Here is a 21067-nt window from a genome sequence, read left to right as displayed (position 1 = left end):
CTTGAGGGGTCTTCTGAAGGTGAGCAGGTCTTGGGTCTGCCGTAGCTGGGTCGGGAGGGTGTTCCAGGTCTTGGTGGCGAGGAAGGAGAAGGATCTGCCACCGTAGGTCATTCGTTGGATGCGGGGGACGGCGGTGAGGGCGAGGCTGGCAGTGTGGAGCTGGCGGGTGGGGTTGTAGAAGCTGAGTCTGCTGTTCAGGTAGGCTGGTCCGGTGTTGTGGAGCTTGAAGGTGATCCTCTTGTCGATGGGGAGCCAGTGCAGGTTTCTTAGGTGGGGGAGATGTGGCTGCGACGAGGGATGTTGAGGATCAGGCGGGCGGAAGCATTTTGGATGGGTTGCAATCGTTGTAGGTATTTGGTTGGGATTCCTGCGTAGAGTGCGTTGCCGTAGTCCAGCATGCTGCTGACGAGTGCTTGGGTCACTGTTCTTCTGGTTTCCGTCGGGATCCACTTGTAGATCCTGCGGAGCATGCGGAGGGTGTTGTAGCAAGAGGAGGAGATGGCGTTGACCTGTTTTGACATGGAGAGGGAGGAGTTGAGGATGAATCCTAGGTTGCGAGCGTGGTTTGTGGGTGTCGGTGCTGTTCCCAGTGTGGTCGGCCACCAGGAGTTGTCCCAGGCAGAGGAGGTGGGGCCGAGGATGAGGACCTCCGTCTTGTCCGAGTTCAGTTTCAGACGGCTGCACCTCATCCACTCGGCGACGGCCTTCATTCCCTTGTGGAGGTTGGTTTTGGCGGTGTGCGGGTCCTTGGTGAGGAAGAGGATGAGCTGAGTGTCGTCGGCGTAGGAGATGATGTTCAGGTCGTGCTGGCGGGCCACTTGTGCGAGGGGGGCCATGTAGACTGTGCGAGGGGGGCCATGTACACGTTGAACAGGGTTGGGCTGAGGGATGAGACCTGGGGTACGCCGCAGATGATGTCGGTGGCTTTGGATCGGAAGGGTGGGAGGCGGACTCTTTGGGTTCTGAAGGAGAAGAAGGACATGGTCCAGTCCAGGGCCTTTCCCTGGATTCCGGCTTCTTGGAGACGTGTCCTTAGCGTGAAGGGGCAGACCGTGTCGAAGGTGGCTGACAGGTCCAGGAGGATGAGGGCTGATGTTTCGCCATTGTCTAGTTGGTGCCTGATGTTGTCTGTGGCGGCGATGAGAGCTGTTTCGGTGCTGTGGTTTCGTCTCAATCTGGACTGGGATGGTTCTAGGATGTTGTTGTCCTCGAGGTGGCGGGCTAGTTGCATGTTGGCGATTTTCTCGGTGACCTTCGCCGGGAAAGGGAGCAGGGAGATGGGCCGGAAGTTCTTGAGGTCCTTGGGGTCTGCCTTGGGCTTTTGAGGAGGGCGTGGATTTCTGCGTGCTTCCAGCTTTCCGGGAATGTCACTGTTCGGAAGGAGATGTTGATGATCTTCCGTAGTTGGGGTGCAATGGTTGTGTCTGCTTTGTTGAATATGTGGTGTGGGCAGGGGTCTGATGGTGATCCTGAGTGGATGGAGTTCATGACCTTGCGTGTCATGTCGTCGTTGACGTAGGACCAGGAGGTCAGGCGGTTGGTGCCGGTGGTGTTCGTGGGGGGGGGTGGTGAAGTCTGCCGTGGTCGGCGCGGTCGGGGAGCTGAAGCTGTCGTGGATGTCAGCGATCTTGCGATGGAAAAAGGTGGTCAGTGAGTCGCACAGATCTTGCGAGGGTGGGATGTTGTTGGTGTTGGCGCTGGGCTTGGCGAGTTCCTTCACTATGCTGAATAGCTCTTTGCTGTTGTGTGCGTTGTTGTCCAAGCGGGCTTTGAAGGAGGATCTCTTGGCTGTTCTGATGAGCTGGTGGTACCTGCGGGTGGCGTCCTTGTGGGCTGTGTGGCTGTCCGGTGTACGGTCGTGTAGTCATTTCGTCTCCAGTTTCCGGCAAGTACGTTTGGAGGTCTGGAGCTCTTCGGTGAACCAGGTGGCTTTCTTGTTGGTGTGCTTGCGGGAGGGTTTCTTGAGTGGGCGAGGGTGTTGGCGCAGCCTTTGATCCACTGTCTGAGGTTGCGGACAGTGGCGTTTGGGTCGGTGGGGTCAGTGGGTGGGTTCTGGGCGAGGGTGGAGGTCAGCTCATCTTCGGTGACTTTGCTCCAGCAGCGGCGGGGTAGCTGTTGGGTGCGGTGGTGCGTGTTTGGTTTCTTGAAGGTGAAATGAATGCAGAGGTGATCGGTCCAGTGGAGTTCGGTGGTGTGGTTGAAGGCGACATGGGTGCTTGTGGAGAAAACAGGGTCAAGCGTGTGGCCGGCGGCGTGGGTGGGTTCAGTGATGAGTTATTCTATTCAAAGTACTTTATTCGGTTAAGATTATTAACCATAAAAGCATACAGAGTACAAAAAAAATCATTGACATTAAAATAAGAATAAATGTTAAAATAAGAGTGCTTCAGATTTCCTTACAATCAGACAATACAGAGTTGGTAGGAACGATATCCTTATCCTAATAGGATAACATGTCTGGGCCAGTGAAAAGGTTCTGGTAAATATGGGTGGGTATCTGCTGATATCTAGTTGCTACAGGGCCCCTCCCCCCCCCCCCCGATGACGTCCCTCCACACTCCGTCTTATATTTGGCGAATGCACAGTTCTAGGGTAAAAGTCGCACAGTTCAAGTGTTGTTATAGGCCCATCTCCTCTTTGTGGCTCCCAACTTCGCAGATAAGGGACGACCTGGTTATCCCGGAAGTTAACAATGACTAGATCTCCCACTGTGTTCTTGGGACTGGAGCCTATCCACCCCACCCTTCTCACGTTTAGGATTGTCCCGTTAATATTGGATGGGAGCGGTCTGTTCTTTGTCAGCCTAAACTGGACTTTGTTTTTAAGGTCCTCGTGACCTTCAGTTTTTACGCTGGTGAGCACAGGGACTCCCGAGAGGACGCATACGTAGGGTGCTGCCTCTGGTGGTAGGTTTATACGTTTATTTCTCGCAGCTAACCCCTCAGAACATTTGCCTACTTTGGACCACCCAGCTCTGGGGACAGGACTAAGGGCTATTGTCGGTTCATTGACTACCTCCTTATTTTTGGAAACCGATGGTATAGAATCTGGTGGCTTGATCTGGGCGGTTTTGCTATGTACAGTGGGGTTAGACGTTTTTGAGGCAACTGCGCTCTGGAATTGGTTGTTTGACTTGTTTGACTTGGTGTTTTCGTGTATTAATAAGAGCTTTTCCCCTATTCGCTCTATCCTTTCAATAAGAGGGGATAATAGGGTTTCTACTAATTCTTCAAAGCTGGCCAACAAAATAGATGGTAAAAGGGATATAGGGGTTTCCGGTAATTGACATTCTATGGGTGTCTCGGGGGTGGTGATGGGAGTAACCAAGGGGGAGCTTAAGTTTGTTTTTTGGATTTTCGCTGATTTCCCCTTGAGTGTAATACCTTTACGTTTTGTACTCTGGGATGGGACCTGAAGATGTGCTAACCCCTGAGGGGTAAGTTTATCTGATATTACGCAGGGATTATCCAGTGGGCTATTATTAAGTTGATGCGATTTCCTGAGCTGGGGGCTTCCAGTACCCATAGGGCATGTTGGGGAACCAGTTTGTTCAATTCCCTGTTCTATGGGTATATACCTGGTTTTGCAGATAGAATTTAATTCCCTCTGTAGTAAGGAATTCGGCGAGTCGGTTGAGATTGGAGGGGATTGTTGGGAACATATGGTATCTTTAGAAAGGCTATGTTCAATTGTGTCGAAAGCCGAGGTCACCCTAGTCATGTAAAGGTCCAGTGTCCCCTTAAGAGAGCCTCCTTTAGAGGCAAATTGTTTGGCTGTCCCTTTGGTGGTCATAGTGCGACAAGCTTGTGACCCAGCTAGACAGACCTAATACAGAAACAATGGATATCTAGATATCTAGATAAACTAAGAGGCTAGTGGGTAAGTAGCCTTAGACTCTAGATGGTTAGACTCAGATTGGGCATACCTTAGGTTCGTATCAATAGTCCCGAAAGACCGACCAAGATGAGTGTCCCGACCCGACCTCCTCTGGCCAGTGACGAGTTGTTTGAGGCTGAGGTAGGCGAGGTTGTTGATCAGGGTGGTGGAGTTGGCGTCGTTGTTGTACTCGAGGTGGAAGTTCAGGTCCCCGAGGAGGATGTAGTCCGTAGAGGTGAGTGAATGGATGCTGGCGAGGTCGGCGATGGAGTTGCTGAACAGGGCCCGGGGTCCGGGGAGTCTGTAGACGAGTGTTCCTCTGAGGGTGGTATTGGGGTCGGTGTGGATGCGGAAGTGCAAGTGTTTGGCGGTGTTGAGGGTGTCGTCTGCGTGGGTGTACACCTTGAGGGTGGACTTGTGGATGATAGCTAAGCCTCCTCCAGTTCCGTTGGTGCGATCCCTGCGGGTAAACTTGTAGCCGTCCGGGATGGCTATGGCGATGTCGGGTGCAGAGGAGTCATTCCACCAGGTTTCGGTCAGGAAGGCGACGTCTGGGGTGGAGGTGTCGAGCAGGTCCAGAGCTCGACGGCATGTTTGCGTGCGGAGTGGATGTTGAGGAGTATGCAGCGAAGGTGGTTGGGTCCGGTCCTTGGGGGTTTGGTGGATCTGTCGCACGGTGAAGTTGCAGGGGTGGCAGGAGAAGGGTCCGTGGGTGTTTTTCGGGGCGGCCTGGAAGCAGTGGTGGTCTTGGCTGGTGTTGAGAGCGCGGAGGGTGGTGGCATCCTAACAGAGTCTGGCTTCGTGGTGTGTGCGGGGTCCAGGGGTTCTGGCGCTGGGCGCGGTCCAGGCGCAGACGGGCTTGCCTCTGGCGCGCCAGCGGTGCGGCCGCGCAGCGGCCGCCATTTAAGGCATGGAGGGAGAATCAGCTGGGAGGTGGGAGCAGGGTGGCGAATGGGATGCAAGGGGGTGGGGCCACAGGGGAGCGGGGCGGGGCCACAGGGGAGCAGCGGCGGGAACGGTGGGGATACAGGGAAAAAAGGGGGGAAGGAGGGGGGGGAAATGCGACGGCAATGGAGAAAAAAATGGGGTTAAAAAACAAGCACAATTAAAATAAACAGGACACAAATGTATTGGACCAGAAATAGAGTCAGTGAATCACTCACACCAGGGGAACAGCAGCAGACAGCGCCGGTCAGGGGGACAGCAGGCAAGAACTCACGCACAGAGCAGCAGCGGGGGGAGAGGCGCTGGAATACCGGTGGAGCTGTGCGGCAGGTGGGGAGCGGCCTGGCCTGAACAGGGTCAGGGGTCGCTCCATGCAAAGGTACCGGAGCCTGAGTCACTGGCATGGCTCGAACCTCGCCCTGCACTGATATACAGAGACATGAACCAGCTATTGCTGAGTTTAACTTGCACGGATGCGGACGGAGGAGGTTGTACAGTAAGGTAGCTTGTAAAAGCTCCACCTGAACACGTATTGCTGAGAACTGTGCCCCGTGCAGGTTACATGTGCAATCCGAATGGGTGAAAGCTCAGAAGCTGAGGTGGGGTGGGCGAAATTCCTGTGTGGAAAGCGCAAGAAGTTTGCCCATTTTATGCCCCGCTCAAAGAGATTAATTGGATCTACGAGCAGGAAAAACACTAAAATACACTGTTGCTTTTTAAAACACTGCAAGGGGCTAGGTGGGCTCTGTGTTTTCATGTGCTTAGCACCAAGGTACATTGCCATGCTCTCGGTGCGTGTCTGAGCAGCTCCCCCAGCCTGTGTCAAGTGTTTGCCCGCAGAGACCTCGTGGCACGCACGTGCCTCGTTCAAGTGCACTACTGGGAGCAGTTCTTTTGAACAGCACTGGGAGGGGGCGACCATTATAATTCTCAATCTTACTAGCATTAAGTTCATAAAAAATGGCTGCCCGCTTTTGATGTTCGCCGTTCCTCATCTTCCTTGGGCCTGGAACTGGTGATGCTCACGCCACAGTGCTGCAGAAGGTAACGGGTGTAAGAATAAAGAGGTGTGTAAGTGCTGACATACCGCTGGTGCTTTCAATGCTAGGTGTGTTTAAGGGGAGCCTCTGCTGCTTCTCCCCGTGTTATATCGGGTTCACATCTGTGCGAAAGGCTCCTATGCTGTGCTCTTGTTATGAACCAAAGTATGTACTGCTTTATGCCACTTCTGCATCTGTGAGGCGCGTGAGTAAAGCTGGTTTTGCCAGGTACCTTGTTTGACCCCAGTGACACTTGCATTGTCACATACTGCAACTGAGCTCGTGAAGCTCGTGCTGTCACGTTTTACTTGTCATGTTTCACTCTGCGCTACGCCACTTCCCTTGTCACATACAGTACCAGTGCTGTGTTTTACGGAAGCTGATGGCTTTAAGTGGGCTGGGTCGGGAAAAAAACAGTGAAATAGCTGCTTGCGACGAGCAGGGACCCATTTTAAACAAGATATCAACGCTTCTTTCCTTCCGTTGCTTCCCTGAGAAATAGATCCAAAAGTGAACAATCCCGCGAGTGGTGCGCGCGCACCACAGCGAGACGTGCTTTCAATTATCGTGCCAGTGTCTAGGCACGATAATTGAAACCACGCGGCCTATTGGTGTCTATTACGCGCACCAAGCGCGTAATAGACACCAATAGGCCTTGGACGAAGCAACTCCCCGCCTTTGGCCAATTGCGTGCAGTCTTTTATCAAAAGACGCACGCAAAGGCCCATGGGGTAGCACAAAAGAAATCGCACATGCACGAGTGTGTGCGATTCCTAGGTCAGTGCTAACATCCCATTTTTCACTCACTAAAGTTCTCGTGATGTGCGAGCCCTGCTGTGCAGTGCAACGCAGGTGCAAGACCTAAAAAGGCACAAGGACTTGCGCAGTTCCATAGCATGGCCTTGTAACTGGGGAAAGGATGCATAGCCACAAGCTGGAAATCTGAGGCTGCGCCACAGCTCCATCACTGTCACATACTGGTTAAATGGGTAGAGCGGAGCTGGAAGTGTGCACCACTACACCCCGGGAAAGTTAGGACAGACTACTTTAGCCTGTGGCCAAACTTAGGCAAACTATACTCCAAAACAGATGGCCCCCCACCATGAGTAGAGCGGGAGCTGTTTTGTATGTAACTTGCAACCTGTGACGAGGGGAGGAGATGCCGTGTGGAGACATATTGAGGAGGGCAATGGGTGGACATGATGATTGATGGGGACCCACTGGGTGGAAAAACCTAATGCTTGTTATCAGTGGGTGCTGCATCCCACTAGGAGAACAGATAGGAAGGGACATGGGGACGCGAGCTGCATAGCTTAAATTAATATTGTGGTTGATTATAGAGGAGTTTGCAGTTTTTAGGTCTCGCCTAGCGTTGCAGCGCATGCACTGTCCGCTTTGCGAGATATGCAGTATACACTATAGCATGAAAGCTTTGTGGAAGCTCCGCCCACTCTCCACCTATCTTTTTGATTGGCTTAGATCCTAAATGCTGCCTTCTGATTGGTTTTAGGCTTGTTAGTCCCTTCTCCTGAAGGCCATGTTGTTATTTGTAGACTTCCACGGCTACTGGCCCCTGTACTGCAAACACTATGTTCTTCCCTGTCTCCACTGCACCCTACCCCAAGCTGTGACTTCTGGACCCCTCCTTCAACCACTTGTGTTCGTGCCTTTTTGCCCACCCGCAGTCCCGTTTCCAATGCAATAGGTCTCACCTTAAATGTGTGTCCTATTACATTGCAAATGCTTGTTTAAATTGAAGTTAGGCAATGCAGTTGGGCGAGGAAACGCAGGCCGATTTCCACCTGGTCTTAATATGGAGAATTTATCTGCTATGATAATAGAGGGGAGCGTACGTGCTCCAGAGAGAAGGCATCTTAGTTCTCACCGCTCAGTCCCCTCCTCTCCAGCGCAAATGAGATATCAACAAGAATAACATTTACCTCCTGCTGAAAGGACACATCAAACATCCATTTACTACTGCCCCAAAGCTTCGGAAGTGAATTTAAAGTCTGGTGATTCAATTCTCATCAGTTGCGGCCGGTCCACGAAACAACATGTACATGGCAACCCGTTGATTCTTTTCGCAGCATTCATAGACGTGGAAATCCACAACTCATTTGCCCTCCCATTGGCCATAGACATAAACAATTATAGTTGCCTTCTTCCTTAATGCCACCGCCCGTAGACTTACAATCCAGCCAGGCATGCCGTTGACAGTTTCCCCAACGGGACAATCTAAAATACTCGCCGGCCTCGAGAACACAGAGACTCATTAAAGACCCCACTGTTAAGCCTACACCTTACAACCTAACACGCATGAGGCAACGAGGCCCATAGAGGCCCAAATCCACTCATATGTGCCTACGCACTCTTGTTTTTCGAAGGCATGTCGGTATGGAGCTTTCCATGAAACACCAGCCTATACTCAGGACACCAGAAGCGCACTAGACCTAAAACCTAGACCTTATTAAAACCCATCAAAAAATGTGTCACACCAGTGACCTAAAGAATGCATTCTTACCTTATAATGCATATTCAACAGTGAAAGAGTAAATAACTGTACTGTGTGTTCAGACGAAATTTTAAAACTAAAAATGTGCTCCTTTTTGGGTCTCGCCTACTCAGCGCGCATCTGCTGAATAGGAGGGCCTTTAGCCGTCGCTCTGCTCATTTTCAAGCACACACTTGTGCTTGTGGTGGCATCCACCTTGCGGGAGCAAGCAGGGGTGCATATGCTAATCGGCTTTTGCTCGCTCCCGCAAGGCGGATGGTGCCACAAGCACGAGTGTGCTTGAAAACAGCTGCTACTTGTTTCAGCATTAGTTTCCCCCCCCCACCCCATCGCGGGTCAAAGGCTAATTGGCACAAGCATTGACAAAATGAACAGACCTTTCTGAGTTTATAATCAAACATTATGGGCTTGCTCCTTCCACGCCACCTCAAAGAAAGGGTGCAGAGTTTAATGTCACTGCAAAAGCCTCCATCAAAGAGTAAAATTTGTACCTCTGTACTTGGCTTGCTGGTATAGCGCCTACAAATGCAACTATTCACAGTCCACGAGTGATGAACTGTTGAACATGGAGACGTCAAACCATGCATTTCTGTGCGCTTCAAATGAGCAATGCACGAATCGTCACTTTTAGGGGAAAGCTGCACCACTCGAAGAAAAGTTTTTAAGTGCCATAATCTTTGGTACCGCAAGGAACCAGTTTAGTAGTGAGGTGCTTCTACCGACCTTTGAGCTTCCTGAGGCTGCTTCAGAGCGTGGATGTGCCTGCCTGCATGGCTCTTCGCTACAGGTGAGCCGTGCAGTGTGTTCTCGCCAGAGGCATCCAGAGTACTCTGGCCGGTGCTTTCTAGGTGACGGTGCTCTTCCAGGCACAGCGACTACGGCTTTCAAGCTCAGACCACTACTTTCTTCCTCTTTTTCTCTTCAATTTCCCCCTTGTTCTTCATCGCCTTTCTCTGCTTGTGAGTGTTTTTGGCTCGTCCATGATTATCCCTTTTTAATCCTCCTCCTTCCCTGGCCACCATAAGCTTCAGCCAAACTCTGCTCCTTTGTGTTCTCTGATCTTTTCATTCTATCTTGTGGCTCGCTATGGATGCCGAGCATGGTCAGGCAGGAGCCACGGGCGGGATTGCTACTAAGCACGGGTCCCTGGCCGAGGCTTGCTGCCTGTGCTGGCGATGCGTGTCATTGGCCGCACGCTGTTCCCGGGATCCAGGCTCTCTCTCCTTTGCTCAGTCTCCACCGATGTGTTTGGCTTCTGTTCGCTGATGCTGCTGGATCAGTTACGTCATGCAGGTGATTACCGTAAGTAAGGTAACAGACATGCACTACCAAAATCTGTCCCTGCAAAGTTGTAGTCATTTTACCCAAAACATCTACGGAAACCAAATACCTTGAAGATAATTTTACTGAATTCTAATTGTCACAAGCATTGACAAAATAAACATACCTAAGTTTATAATCAAACAAATGTGTGCATGTAGCTTGCAAATATGCTTTAAATGTGTTGTTGTAAGAAGTATGTTTGGAAGTGGCATATTGTCATTGCTCTGCATATTTCCTTGTTATTTGCTAATGATTGGTAAAATTGGCATTTCAAACTGTAAATTTCTGTAACATGGTATGGATACAATACACAGGAGTAAGGTGTTTTTTTCTGATACAAAAGGCAGCAAGATAGTAAAATGACCACCTCATATTTGATTTTTGTAGAGCTGAAGTACTATCGCCCAGACAGAATAAGTATCCAGGTGCAAATCAGACATGTCCCAATATGGTATAAGACTAGAACCCCACTGCGTAGGTCAACACATATAGCCAGCATTGCAGTGATTTGTTTTTCATTCTATAATGCCAACCTCAAGTTGGCAAATTACTGTCAATTCACTCCTGTCATAACACTTGACCCAGATATTAGTTGACATAGAGCCACATACACAGGTGTCGAACTTTCTCTGATTTTGTTTTTATTTTCTGCTTATAGTAACATGCATTTTGGGACTTGGCGTCACTTTCCCATTATAAGAACATATCTACTAAAAGTCGTATCATGTCTACCAGGTCACAGTGGTTTACTAGACGATCTCAGCAAACTGTTGCAGGCCCAAGACAACACCTGCACCCTGGTGACAATCACTAACAAGCATTGGCATAGCCAATAGGTCTCACCTTTGGGACATTATAAGTGTTTAGCCATGCAACAGTTGATGTTGCACCAAGGATATTGTGCTGCATAATTAAATACTAATAAGGTCCCAAGCCGAGACCTATTGGCTCTGCCAATGCTTGTTGAAATTTCGAGTGGTTGCCGTGGGGGAATCTAAAAAGCACAGGAAATCCACACAGCCACTCTATAATTATGCATCTTGAATAGGGCTCCCGGGTTTCTTGTATTATTATTTTTTTTTTACATTTCAGTAGGTATTTATCCGTATTTATTTTTGGGCAGTCTTATTGGTATTTTTTCCACTTTCATTTCGTGTTTTGTGAACATGTGAGGTTATAAAATTGTATATTTCCACATTTTTTTGTATTTATAATACTCAGATAAGTGTTGTGTATTAGCACACTAAGCAGCCAAATATAGCATACCAACACATGCACATACTAGAGATGTATGTTAATACAGGCCAATATTTTACGAAATTCCATCCTGTTTTTAAAATTCCCCATTCTGTGCAGTTGCTCAGCTGTTGACCTTAAATTCCGGAACCAGCACGGAAAGACACTTATAAGAAGCCCGATTTAAAATATCTTTCTACTTTTAAAGATAAAAGCAGACAGATCTATGTGTAAAAAGGGAAAATTGGGAGTCTTAATCATAAACTGTTTTGACATGGGGTGGGGGGTGTACGTTTCCACTGCATGCATCACGAAAGAGTAACCCTTGGATTGAAAGGGATTGAGAGTGCTCTTTTACAATAGTAGTATGTCACCCCACACGTCCCCCCTGCAAATATGCCCTGCACCACAAGCCTAATAACTTACACAACCCGAAGCCTCCCAGGGCATGATAATTCAGACAACTACTGGAGACACTCCGCCTAGAGGCACCATAAAACTCCCTGGAAAGACTACCTAAAAACCCACCTCTTTTAGATTCCCTTTTGGTGTACGGCTGTCCAGACACTTTCCTCCACCACATCGCCCTTCTGATCCCCTTAATCCTGACATGCGCTTTGGCACTCTTTGGTCAGTCCACATGCACCCTCCGGGCTACAGATGCAGTCCCTTTCCAAATATGGAAATCAATATATGCCTACACTCACCCTCCACTTAGAGGTCCCAAGAACACTGTACCCGCTCTCTCCACGTTTGCACAGGCACAGTGCAAATGCGGCCCTCCCCAAATATTGTGTTATCTAGTCTCCATATCCCAATTGGGAGTTCCATAGATAAGCTGCAAGGAGTATATTTTCCCCATACAACAAATAGGACACCACACCAGTACCCCTTCCATACACCCTACACCAGTGTTGGAAGTCAAGCAATGTTCACTTGCCTTCTGCAAAGGTTTGTGTGTCAGCTGCAACCCAATGGTTCAATTAGGTTATAGATACCAGAGCACTGCAGGAAACAAAATTGACTGAATGTGTTTTCCCATTGACACAGAAATGGAAATACACCTTGGCACATCAGGCCCTTCAATCTTTAAGTAGGTATTTATCTTTCAGTAGTTGGGTTGGCTTTGTAGGTAGGCAGACACCAGTGACGGGGCCATTGCAGATTTGTTGGTGTGGTTCTGTATAGTGCTCAAGGCCCACCTGGTTGGGTCCCGGAGCCTCATTTAAAACAATGAGCATCTTGTTATTAAGTTGCTGTGCTGTAACTGTACCATGTAGCTCTGAAGTGGTGGGGGTTGTGGCGCCGCCGGAAGTTCCCATCTCCACTGCGAACTCACTGACTGCTCTGGGGCATGCCCACATGCCCTGTGGTCCCTGCAGGCTGGTAGAACTCTTGCATAAGCACGTTTCTATGTGAGCGACAAGTTGGTATGGCATGTAAGTGTGCTACGATTTGTACACCAGAGTGTGTGTTCAAAAGCAATATCTGCTTCAGAACTTGTCAGATCTTGCAATCTTCCTTACTCCGATAATCAATTCAATTCATGAAGCTTTATTCGGTACATGAAACAAGACCATAAAAGCACACAGAAAAAAAAACAGACAAACAAAATAACCAAAGCTTCAGATTGACAATTAAAACAGATATCAGTAGAGATACAGTCCATATAATTTAAAAAAGCATATTTTTCCTTGCATAAATATTTTTTTTTTAAAAAGGAAGCAGTATAAAAACAAATGTTGGCGGAATTCAGATTACATAATAAGCTCATAGCCTCCGATAATCTTTCCAATTATCTCCAGATCTCCCATGGTTTGGGGTAAGACGCCATTCCTTATAATATTGTGACTAAACGGGGACAAACTATGTTTTTGTTTTTTTTGCACCAAAATATTTATTATTTTCCATTATAAACTTAACCAATAGAGGCATAAATCGCATTTCCAATGAACTATAAATACAATAGAAACACAAGCTTAGGTGTGTCTGACCCATCACCAGTGACAAGAGAACTAACAGTAAATGTTGTAGCACACAGGATAATCTGATGCTTCACTAAAAACGTATAAGATCCAAAAGGCAGACCTATTGGCTATGCTAATGCTTGTTTTGTGTTTGCTTTTAGCAAGCGGTACAGATGCGCTGATGGCGCTTTGTCCCGGCCACGGCCCACTCTTAGGAGGGGCTGGAAGCGAGAACACACTGGCGGCGGGGCTCTCCCTGAACGCTCCTTTCGCTCTCTGTGTTGTAATAAAAATAAAAATAATGGTAATTAAAAAAACAACACGCTCTTTCTCTCCTGATGCCCTCCTCACAGCACCTGCGTGGCGCGTGCACGGCTCTTACCTGACAGAGGGTTGCAGACGTCATTGCTCCTCGGCTCTCCGTCGCCCTCTCCCAGGTCCGAGGTTATGTAGTCCGTGTTATTCTGCATTGCCCGCGAAGGAGACAGCTCCACCGCGTTGGACACCGGGGGCGGCTGCTCGTCGTCGCTGGACTGGAAGCTGGTGGCAGAGCTGCTCCGGTGCTCCTCGGCCCACTCCGGCTTCCCTGCCCCTGGCGTGTGGCTGTTGCGGCCCACCCTGCCCGACTTCTGGCCCTTCTTGGCCTCGCCAGCGCTGTCGGCATCTGTGAAACCAAGAGCTGGTTGTAAGGGGCGATCAAAGCACGAAGACACAACATGGCAGGTGGGGCCCAGACAATGAACCCTTAAAAACAGTAACCAAGACCACCAGGCAGCAAGAGAAGCTTTACACGCCAGTGAGGAATTTAAATGGGGTAAAGACTGCCCTGTCTTCAAAATCCGGAGCGGGCCCAACTAGAGGGCGGACACATTATTAAAATATTATACTACTATGGGGAGGTTCACATACTTCAAATTGGTTCCAAATAAACATGCATTTATTCAAAGAATGGTGGGATTACTGTGTCGTCCCTCGGCCCAAGTGGATTTCTGCTGAAAGTGTGCCATTTACCCATACTCTAGCTATGGCATGGTGTTTAATAATTGGACCCAAGCCATACTGCTGATCACCAGGGTGCGCCTCCCTCCAAGGATCCATTCAGTCTAGAGCATTCGTAATGTTAAATTGTCTTTTATCTTCCCTACCCATTTGGTTAGTCGCTGTGACTGTATCCATTTTTGTCTGCATTGTGAGATTTAGGTCTCCTCCCATGATCAAAAGTATATCCAGAGACCGAATGATCCATTTCCCCATTTTTCCATCATCTTCAATTGGAACCCACAGGTACATTTGTCCCCAGTCCATTCCCTACTTGTGGCGGCATAACACCCCCAAGGTCTTTCTATGTTTGTGCGATTGTTAGGGGCAGTGATTTATGTGCCAAATACCCACCCCATGAGAACCAGTTCTGAATCCAGCGTGATCCAGGACTTTGCACCACTCCTTATCAAGGGATCTGCAATTATTATCCACCAGCTGTGTTTCCTGTAGCTGCATTAGATAAGGGTGCAATGTGGATAGGAATTGTATTTATGGCCCCTCTTTTTAGCTTTAACTCTGTCCATTGACCTTTCATGTTAATATTCTACACTTCAACAGAACTTGTACCATTTACCCAGAGGCATGACTCATAGTAGGTGGGACTAGTATGACCAACAGCCCTAGCAATATGACTAGAGGCATGTGGCAAAAACCCGGACCCATAGAAACAGGGGTAATGTCCCATGCACCTAGACAAAAAATACTGCATGTGTGTTACACACCCCGCCACTAGTGTTAAGCATCCAGACCCCCAACTAGTCATTAAATACACAATTTGAACCAGTGATTTATGCACCCAGGCCCAAAACTAGGCTCAAATACACAATTAGAACTAGTGAGTTATGCAATATGCACCCAGGCCCACAACTAGTCTCAAATACATAATTAGAACCAATGTATTATGCACCCACACCCCACCAGACTGAAATACAGAACTAGAAATGGTGTGTTGTGCACCCAGATGTCCGCTAATATGAAATACAGTACTACCTCAGGTGTGCTCTTACTACCAACCCCCCACTAATCTCAAATGTACAAGTAGAACTAGTGTACTATGCATCTAGAGCCCCTATAGTCTGCAATACAAAATTAGAACTAGTGTTTTCTGCGCCCAGAAAACCAGTCTGAAATACAGAACTAGTGTGCCATGTACCCAGACCACTCAAGAACTAGTGTGTTATGTACCCAGACCACTCTAGAACTAGCGTGTCATTCACCCAGACTACCCCACTAGTCTGAAATGCAGAACTAGAGGGTCATGAACTCAGACCACTCAAGAGCAAGTGTGTTATGCACCCAGACCACTCACTAGTCTGAAATGCAGAACTAGTGTATTATGCACTCAGACAACTCTAGAACTAATATCTAATGCACCCAGACCACCCCACTAATATGAAGTGCAGAACTAGTGTATTATGCACTCAGACAACTCTAGAACTAATATCTAATGCACCCAGACCACCCCACTAATATGAAGTGCAGAACTAGTGTATTATGCACTCAGACAACTCTAGAACTAATGTTTCATGCACCCAGACCACTCCACTAGTATGAAGTGCAGAACTAGTGTATTATGCATTCAGACAACTCTAGAACTAATATCTAATGCACCCAGACCACCCCACTAGTATGAAGTGCAGACCTAGTGTATTATGCATTCAGACAACTCTAGAACTAATATCTAATGCACCCAGACCACCCCACTAATATGAAGTGCAGAGCTAGTGTATTATGCACTCAGACAACTCTAGAACTCATATCTAATGCACCCAAACCACCCCACTAGTATGAAGTGCAGAACTAGTGTATTATGCACTCAGACAACTCTAGAACTAATATCTAATGCACCCAAACCACCCCACTAGTATGAAGTTCAGAACTAGTGTATTATGCACTCAGACAACTCTAGAACTAATATCTAATGCACCCAAACCACCCCACTAGTATGAAGTTCAGAACTAGTGTATTATGCACTCAGACAACTCTAGAACTAATATCTAATGCACCCAAACCACCCCACTAGTATGAAGTTCAGAACTAGTGTATTATGCACTCAGACAACTCTAGAACTAATGTTTCATGCACCCAGACCACTCCACTAGTCTGAAGTGCAGAACTCGTGTGGTATGCACCCTGCCAGACCCCCCACTCTAGTCTCAAATACACAATTAGAACTGGTGAGTTATGCATCCAGGCCCCCACTGGTATGAAATACAGAATTAGAACTAGCGTGTAATGCCTGCTTTTTTCCAACTCCTCAGAAACAAAGAACTAGTGGATATGCAACACAATCCTCTAGCCATAATAGTCGTGTGCTGTGAGTTCTATTAGCATGAAATACAGATTTATAACTAGTATAATATGCATGCACACCCTTCAGCCATAAGTCGAACGTGCAGTCAACCCAGTAATCAGAAATGCAGAACTCAAACTATTGTGTCCTGTGCAAGGACCCGTGGCCATCGGAGCAGCGCGCCACGCACACACTGGTGTGAAATACAGGCAGAACTAATGCACTAAACATGCACCCTTCTCAGCCATAAATCTAGTGTGCCTTGTTATGTTTGCTTAGGCTATATTGATGTGTATAGCGCACTAATCATCCGAGAAGGTATCCAGGCACATGGACAGATGTGTAGTGTGAAATATCGGACTTGAACTAGTGTGCCTGCAGTAAGGCTAGTGAGCTGTGAACACGCGAGTGTGAATTCTGGAACACTAGTGTGTTATGTACCCACACACCCAATAGAATGGAAGAGAGAGCTACATTAGTGCTTCATGCACATTCTTACTGCAGTTGCAGGACTATCAGCATCACCAGGGGCTGCACAGTTTGGTTCATTGGTGAGTTTGTCAAACCAGTGTTCAAAATATAGCAGGGTGCAAAGAGGCGCGAGGGTGTTCGCAAGACTGCTGAACGCGCACCTGTACCTGGCACTGGACTTTGAATAATGCACACTGTCGCTGATGTGTCATTAAACACACCACTGCCACGGTTTCGCAACAGCCTGTTGACTGTTATGGCTGCAGGTTGATAAGCTATCTACTAATCCCAGTGGGGACAAAGGTGACAGTTCTCTAATGGCCTCCGGTCCAACAGTCCCGAGATAAGGCCCTGTAGCTTCGGCGGCACCCGCTGTTTTAGTGCATCTCGGCTTCTCAGCACTGAGGTCCAGACTTACACATTTTTCATGCAACTCTGGTCAGAATCCGATTTCGCTGGACTGTGCTGTGCAAGGGGGTAAGACCATCTCAGAGACATGCTTTACTGAGATTGGCCTGCTGCTGCTGGCTTCCCCTAATCTGGAGGACAAACAGGCTGCTATGTGTGAGGCAAGCCTCTCAACATGACACAGAGATGAGTGTGCACTGCCTCGAATAGGATTTGATCTGGTCGCACACCGTCCTAAAACAAATCCCTAAGCCTAGACAAACTCAGAAGGACCTCATGCCATGACTGTGCAGTACAGCACCCAGGCAATGCGTTGGTTTTTGGGGAAAATGAACATGTGTCCCCTTATTTACGTCTGCTTCCAGTAGGTGTTTATTTTTTCGTGGAAAGCTCCGGCTTGCTATCTTAGACCAGCTTTGCACCAACACATCTGGATATGTCCGCTGATCAGCCTCAGTAATGCCTCCTTGACGCAAGGTGGTGCAAAGAATCACAAAGTGACTTTTGCACTGAGAAAAAGACTCCCTTTCAGCGCAAAAACACCTTTTGCACTGGATAGTAATTTTCATGTAAGCCTTTATTTCGCTTTTCATCACTTTCAGCCGGCACAAAGTCTTAATAAATCTAGGCTTGGATCTATGACAAAACTCAACTTTTCGTAGTCGAAGCATGTGTGCTAACCAATGCAGAATGTGTAAAAAATAAATACTTAAACACATGGGTTCATGGTACAAAGTTTTCTAGGAGACAGCTGCATGATCTCAAGTTGCAAAATGCCTATTTTTCCTTCCACCTCATGTCTTACTCTTCAATTACCCTAAACTTTCTGTCTTTTTACCTCACTCTGCATGTTTTTTTCATCTCAACTTTCCCCTTTTGTCACTCTTTTCCCAGATTTCTGTTCCTCCTCCTCTTTTCTCACTTAGTCGGGCTTAAAGTCTGGTGAAAAATAAGTACCGGTCCCCAAACATGAGTGTCGATGCCCACCAAACATGAGGTTAAATGCCCACCAAACATGAGTGTCGATGCCCACCAAACATGAGGTTAAATGCCCACCAAACATGAGTGTCGATGCCCAACACCAGCAACATGTACATATTACGTGTTTGTGATAACATGAGTTGTCAATTAATGCCCTTGCTTAATTTGAGTTGATGTTTGCGGGTGGTACCCAACAGCACTTTTTAGGCGAGCAGGACCACTGGGGGCTCCTCTGCTAAGACGGAGGATCATCGCACCATTGCTCTCGGAGCAGTGTAAAAGCAAAAATAAAGTGATAATGGTTGCAGCACTCCAAAGCACTCCAAAGTGTGCATGACTGCTTGGCCGGAGTGAGTCTGAGATGCACACTTTGCATGTGTCCCACCAGGCTGCATTAGACAGCTGGTGGGACACATGCCCAGCATCCCATTCCCCATCTGAGCGCCGAGCCACGGCACTCTGACCAATCACAATGCTGCAAATTGTGATTGGCTTAGGGGAGGGAACCTGTGTGCTTCCTGGTTCTGGCCACGAGGGATGACGGAGGAATTTTGTACCCAGGCGGACACCGCCATTCCCTACACTCTTGTTCCCTGCCAGCTGCTACTGAGTAGGACATTTTATATTTGTCCCCCTTGGCACTCTGATTCTCATAGATTAAAGGCAAAGTGCGCCGCTAAATACAGTTCTGTTATTCCACCGGCTGCATTGAATGGCTGACATGAGAGCCTTTCGCCATCTTGTGTCAGAATTACAAACTGCAGCTAAATTATTTGCAAAATTGAATACAATGTGATATCAGGTATAGAGCATTCAGAGCGATCAGGGCACAACAACGTCTCCAATATGGCACACAGGGACTTCCAGTTTTAACCCTCAATGTTCAGGGGATGCACACATCCAGGAAACGCTATGCGATTTATGCGTATATTAGGAGGGAGCAGGCGCAGATCATACCCCTCCAAGAGCCCCACCTCACTAAGGAGGAATTATGCAAACTCCAGAAAAAATGGCGTGGCATTTTCAGTGCCACAACCTACTCCGCCTTCGCGAGAGGAGCCCTGATCTGGATCTTGCCCGGAGTACCCTTTCGCGAGACTGGTAGAGGTGTGGACCCCGAGGGTCGTTACAAGCTACTGGAAGGGTTATTGGATGGGCAGCCCATCCTCGTAGGCAGCATCTGCGCCCCTAATGTAGATCAGACACCATTTTGGAAGACCCTATCGATCACCCTGGCGGGATTTACACGCTCCCCGTGGATACTAGGAGGGGATTACAACTGCTCCCTAGACCTCACATTGGATAGATCCTACCCCCACCACACACTCCCCAGCCCAGGCACACATGGCCGCATTCCGCACCTGGACTGCTCACTGGTCCCTAGCGGACGCATGGCGACGCACGCACCCGACCACCAAAATATATTCCATCCACTCAATACCTCACAACTTATGAGTCAGTTTGGATCACTTGAAGTGCACACAATCTCTCCTTCCACGCATCAGACACTATGACTACTTGGGCAGGGTCATTCCGGATCAAGACGCACATACCCTGTTGCTCACATGGTGGCCACCCGTACCCCCGATCCCTACGTGGCGCTTCCCCAAAGACTGCCTTCTAGACCCAGTGTTCCACTGTGAGCAGTCGGACACCATTCAACACTACTTTGCTGAAAACACAGGCACTACACCCACTAGGTCCCTAGAATGGGACGCTTTTAAAGTGGTCCTGCGGGGAGCGTGCATAAGGCAAATTGCAGGAGTGAAACCAATGCTAGAGAGGGCGGTACACAGAGCAGAACAACAAGTAGTGCAGTTATCTAAAATGTCTGATCAACGGGAGATCCCCCCACACAGCTAGCGGAGGCCAAAACCACATACGAGGAGGCATGTACTGATCTACAGCGTTATAATTTTCGCACATACACCACTAGAGTCCACAATGAAGGGAACCGCGCCGGCACCCTGCTAGCTTGGCTCATTTGTCAAGATACGCAAACACACCCAATCACCAGCGTTCGCAACACCGTGGGGGAGGTGGTATACGCGCAAGCGGACATTTTATCAGCCTTCCATGACTACTACACCATGCTTTACAAGGAGCCGACTCAGGACTGGGGGGAACACATTCAGAGCATGCTAACCACAGACACTATAGTCCAAATCACAGATGAAGAGTGCACGACATTAAATGATCCACTCATACCAGTGGAGATTAAATCCGCCATTCGTCGTTTAGCAAGAATCAAGGCCCCGGGACATGACGGTTTCCCGCTAGAGCTGTACTCCGCATTCTCCCAGCAGCTGGTCCCACAGCTGGACACTATCTTTCGGGAGGCGCTAGAAGTGGGACTACTCCCTCAATCAATGCGGGAATCCGTACTGGTAACATTCCCCAAGCCCGACCGGGATCCGCTGCTTCAAACTTCCTATCGCCCTATCACCTTCCTGACGTCGGACTGCAAGATTCTAGGGAGGATCCTGGCTCACAGGGGTTTGTCCCCGGGAGAAATACCTCCCAAAATATACGTCGACTGTTCCAGGTTCAGGACGGGGTGCGGGGCAGATTCCCACGTGCGGCGTGCCTTGTACTGGATCTTGAGAAGGAGTCCGAAACTCTAGCGTGACAATACCTTTTTGAGATGCTTCGGAGGGTGGGAGTAGGGCCCCAATTTGTAGCGTACACCCGGCTAGTGGTTAGGAGTGTGATCCTGGCCAGACTGGACTACTGTAACTCCCTATATCTAGGGGCCCCCTTATACATCTTACAGGGGCTCCAGAGAGTCCAGTCCATAGCGGCCAAGCTGGCACTTAAAAGACCTCGCAGCTCCTCCACTACGCTGGCGCTCAGAGATCTACACTGGCTGCCAATCGGGAGTAGAGTCGCTTTTAAGTCCCTATGTATTGTGTATAGAGCCCTGCACAACACGGGACCTATTCCTTTACAGGAAAGTCTCAACTGGTATAAGCCT

The 21067-nt window shown here is 48.5% G+C and overlaps 1 protein-coding gene across 1 annotated transcript in view; it reads right to left on the bottom strand.

Annotated features, from left to right (window-relative positions):
- The window catches only part of KCNH2 (potassium voltage-gated channel subfamily H member 2), a 1978218-nt gene that overhangs the window by 15854 nt on the left and 1941297 nt on the right, over positions 1-21067 (bottom strand). Inside the window, exon 12 of the mRNA XM_086940929.1 lies at positions 13282-13563. Coding sequence (XP_086797055.1) covers positions 13282-13563 — 282 coding nt within the window. The remainder of the gene's footprint in view (positions 1-13281; positions 13564-21067) is intronic.

The sequence above is a fragment of the Lissotriton vulgaris genome, chromosome 10 (genome assembly GCF_964263255.1).
Source record: "Lissotriton vulgaris chromosome 10, aLisVul1.2, whole genome shotgun sequence".
In the NCBI taxonomy this organism is placed as follows: domain Eukaryota; kingdom Metazoa; phylum Chordata; class Amphibia; order Caudata; family Salamandridae; genus Lissotriton; species Lissotriton vulgaris.
Note: the sequence above shows the minus strand (reverse complement) of the source record. Positions and strands in the feature narration are given on the sequence as shown.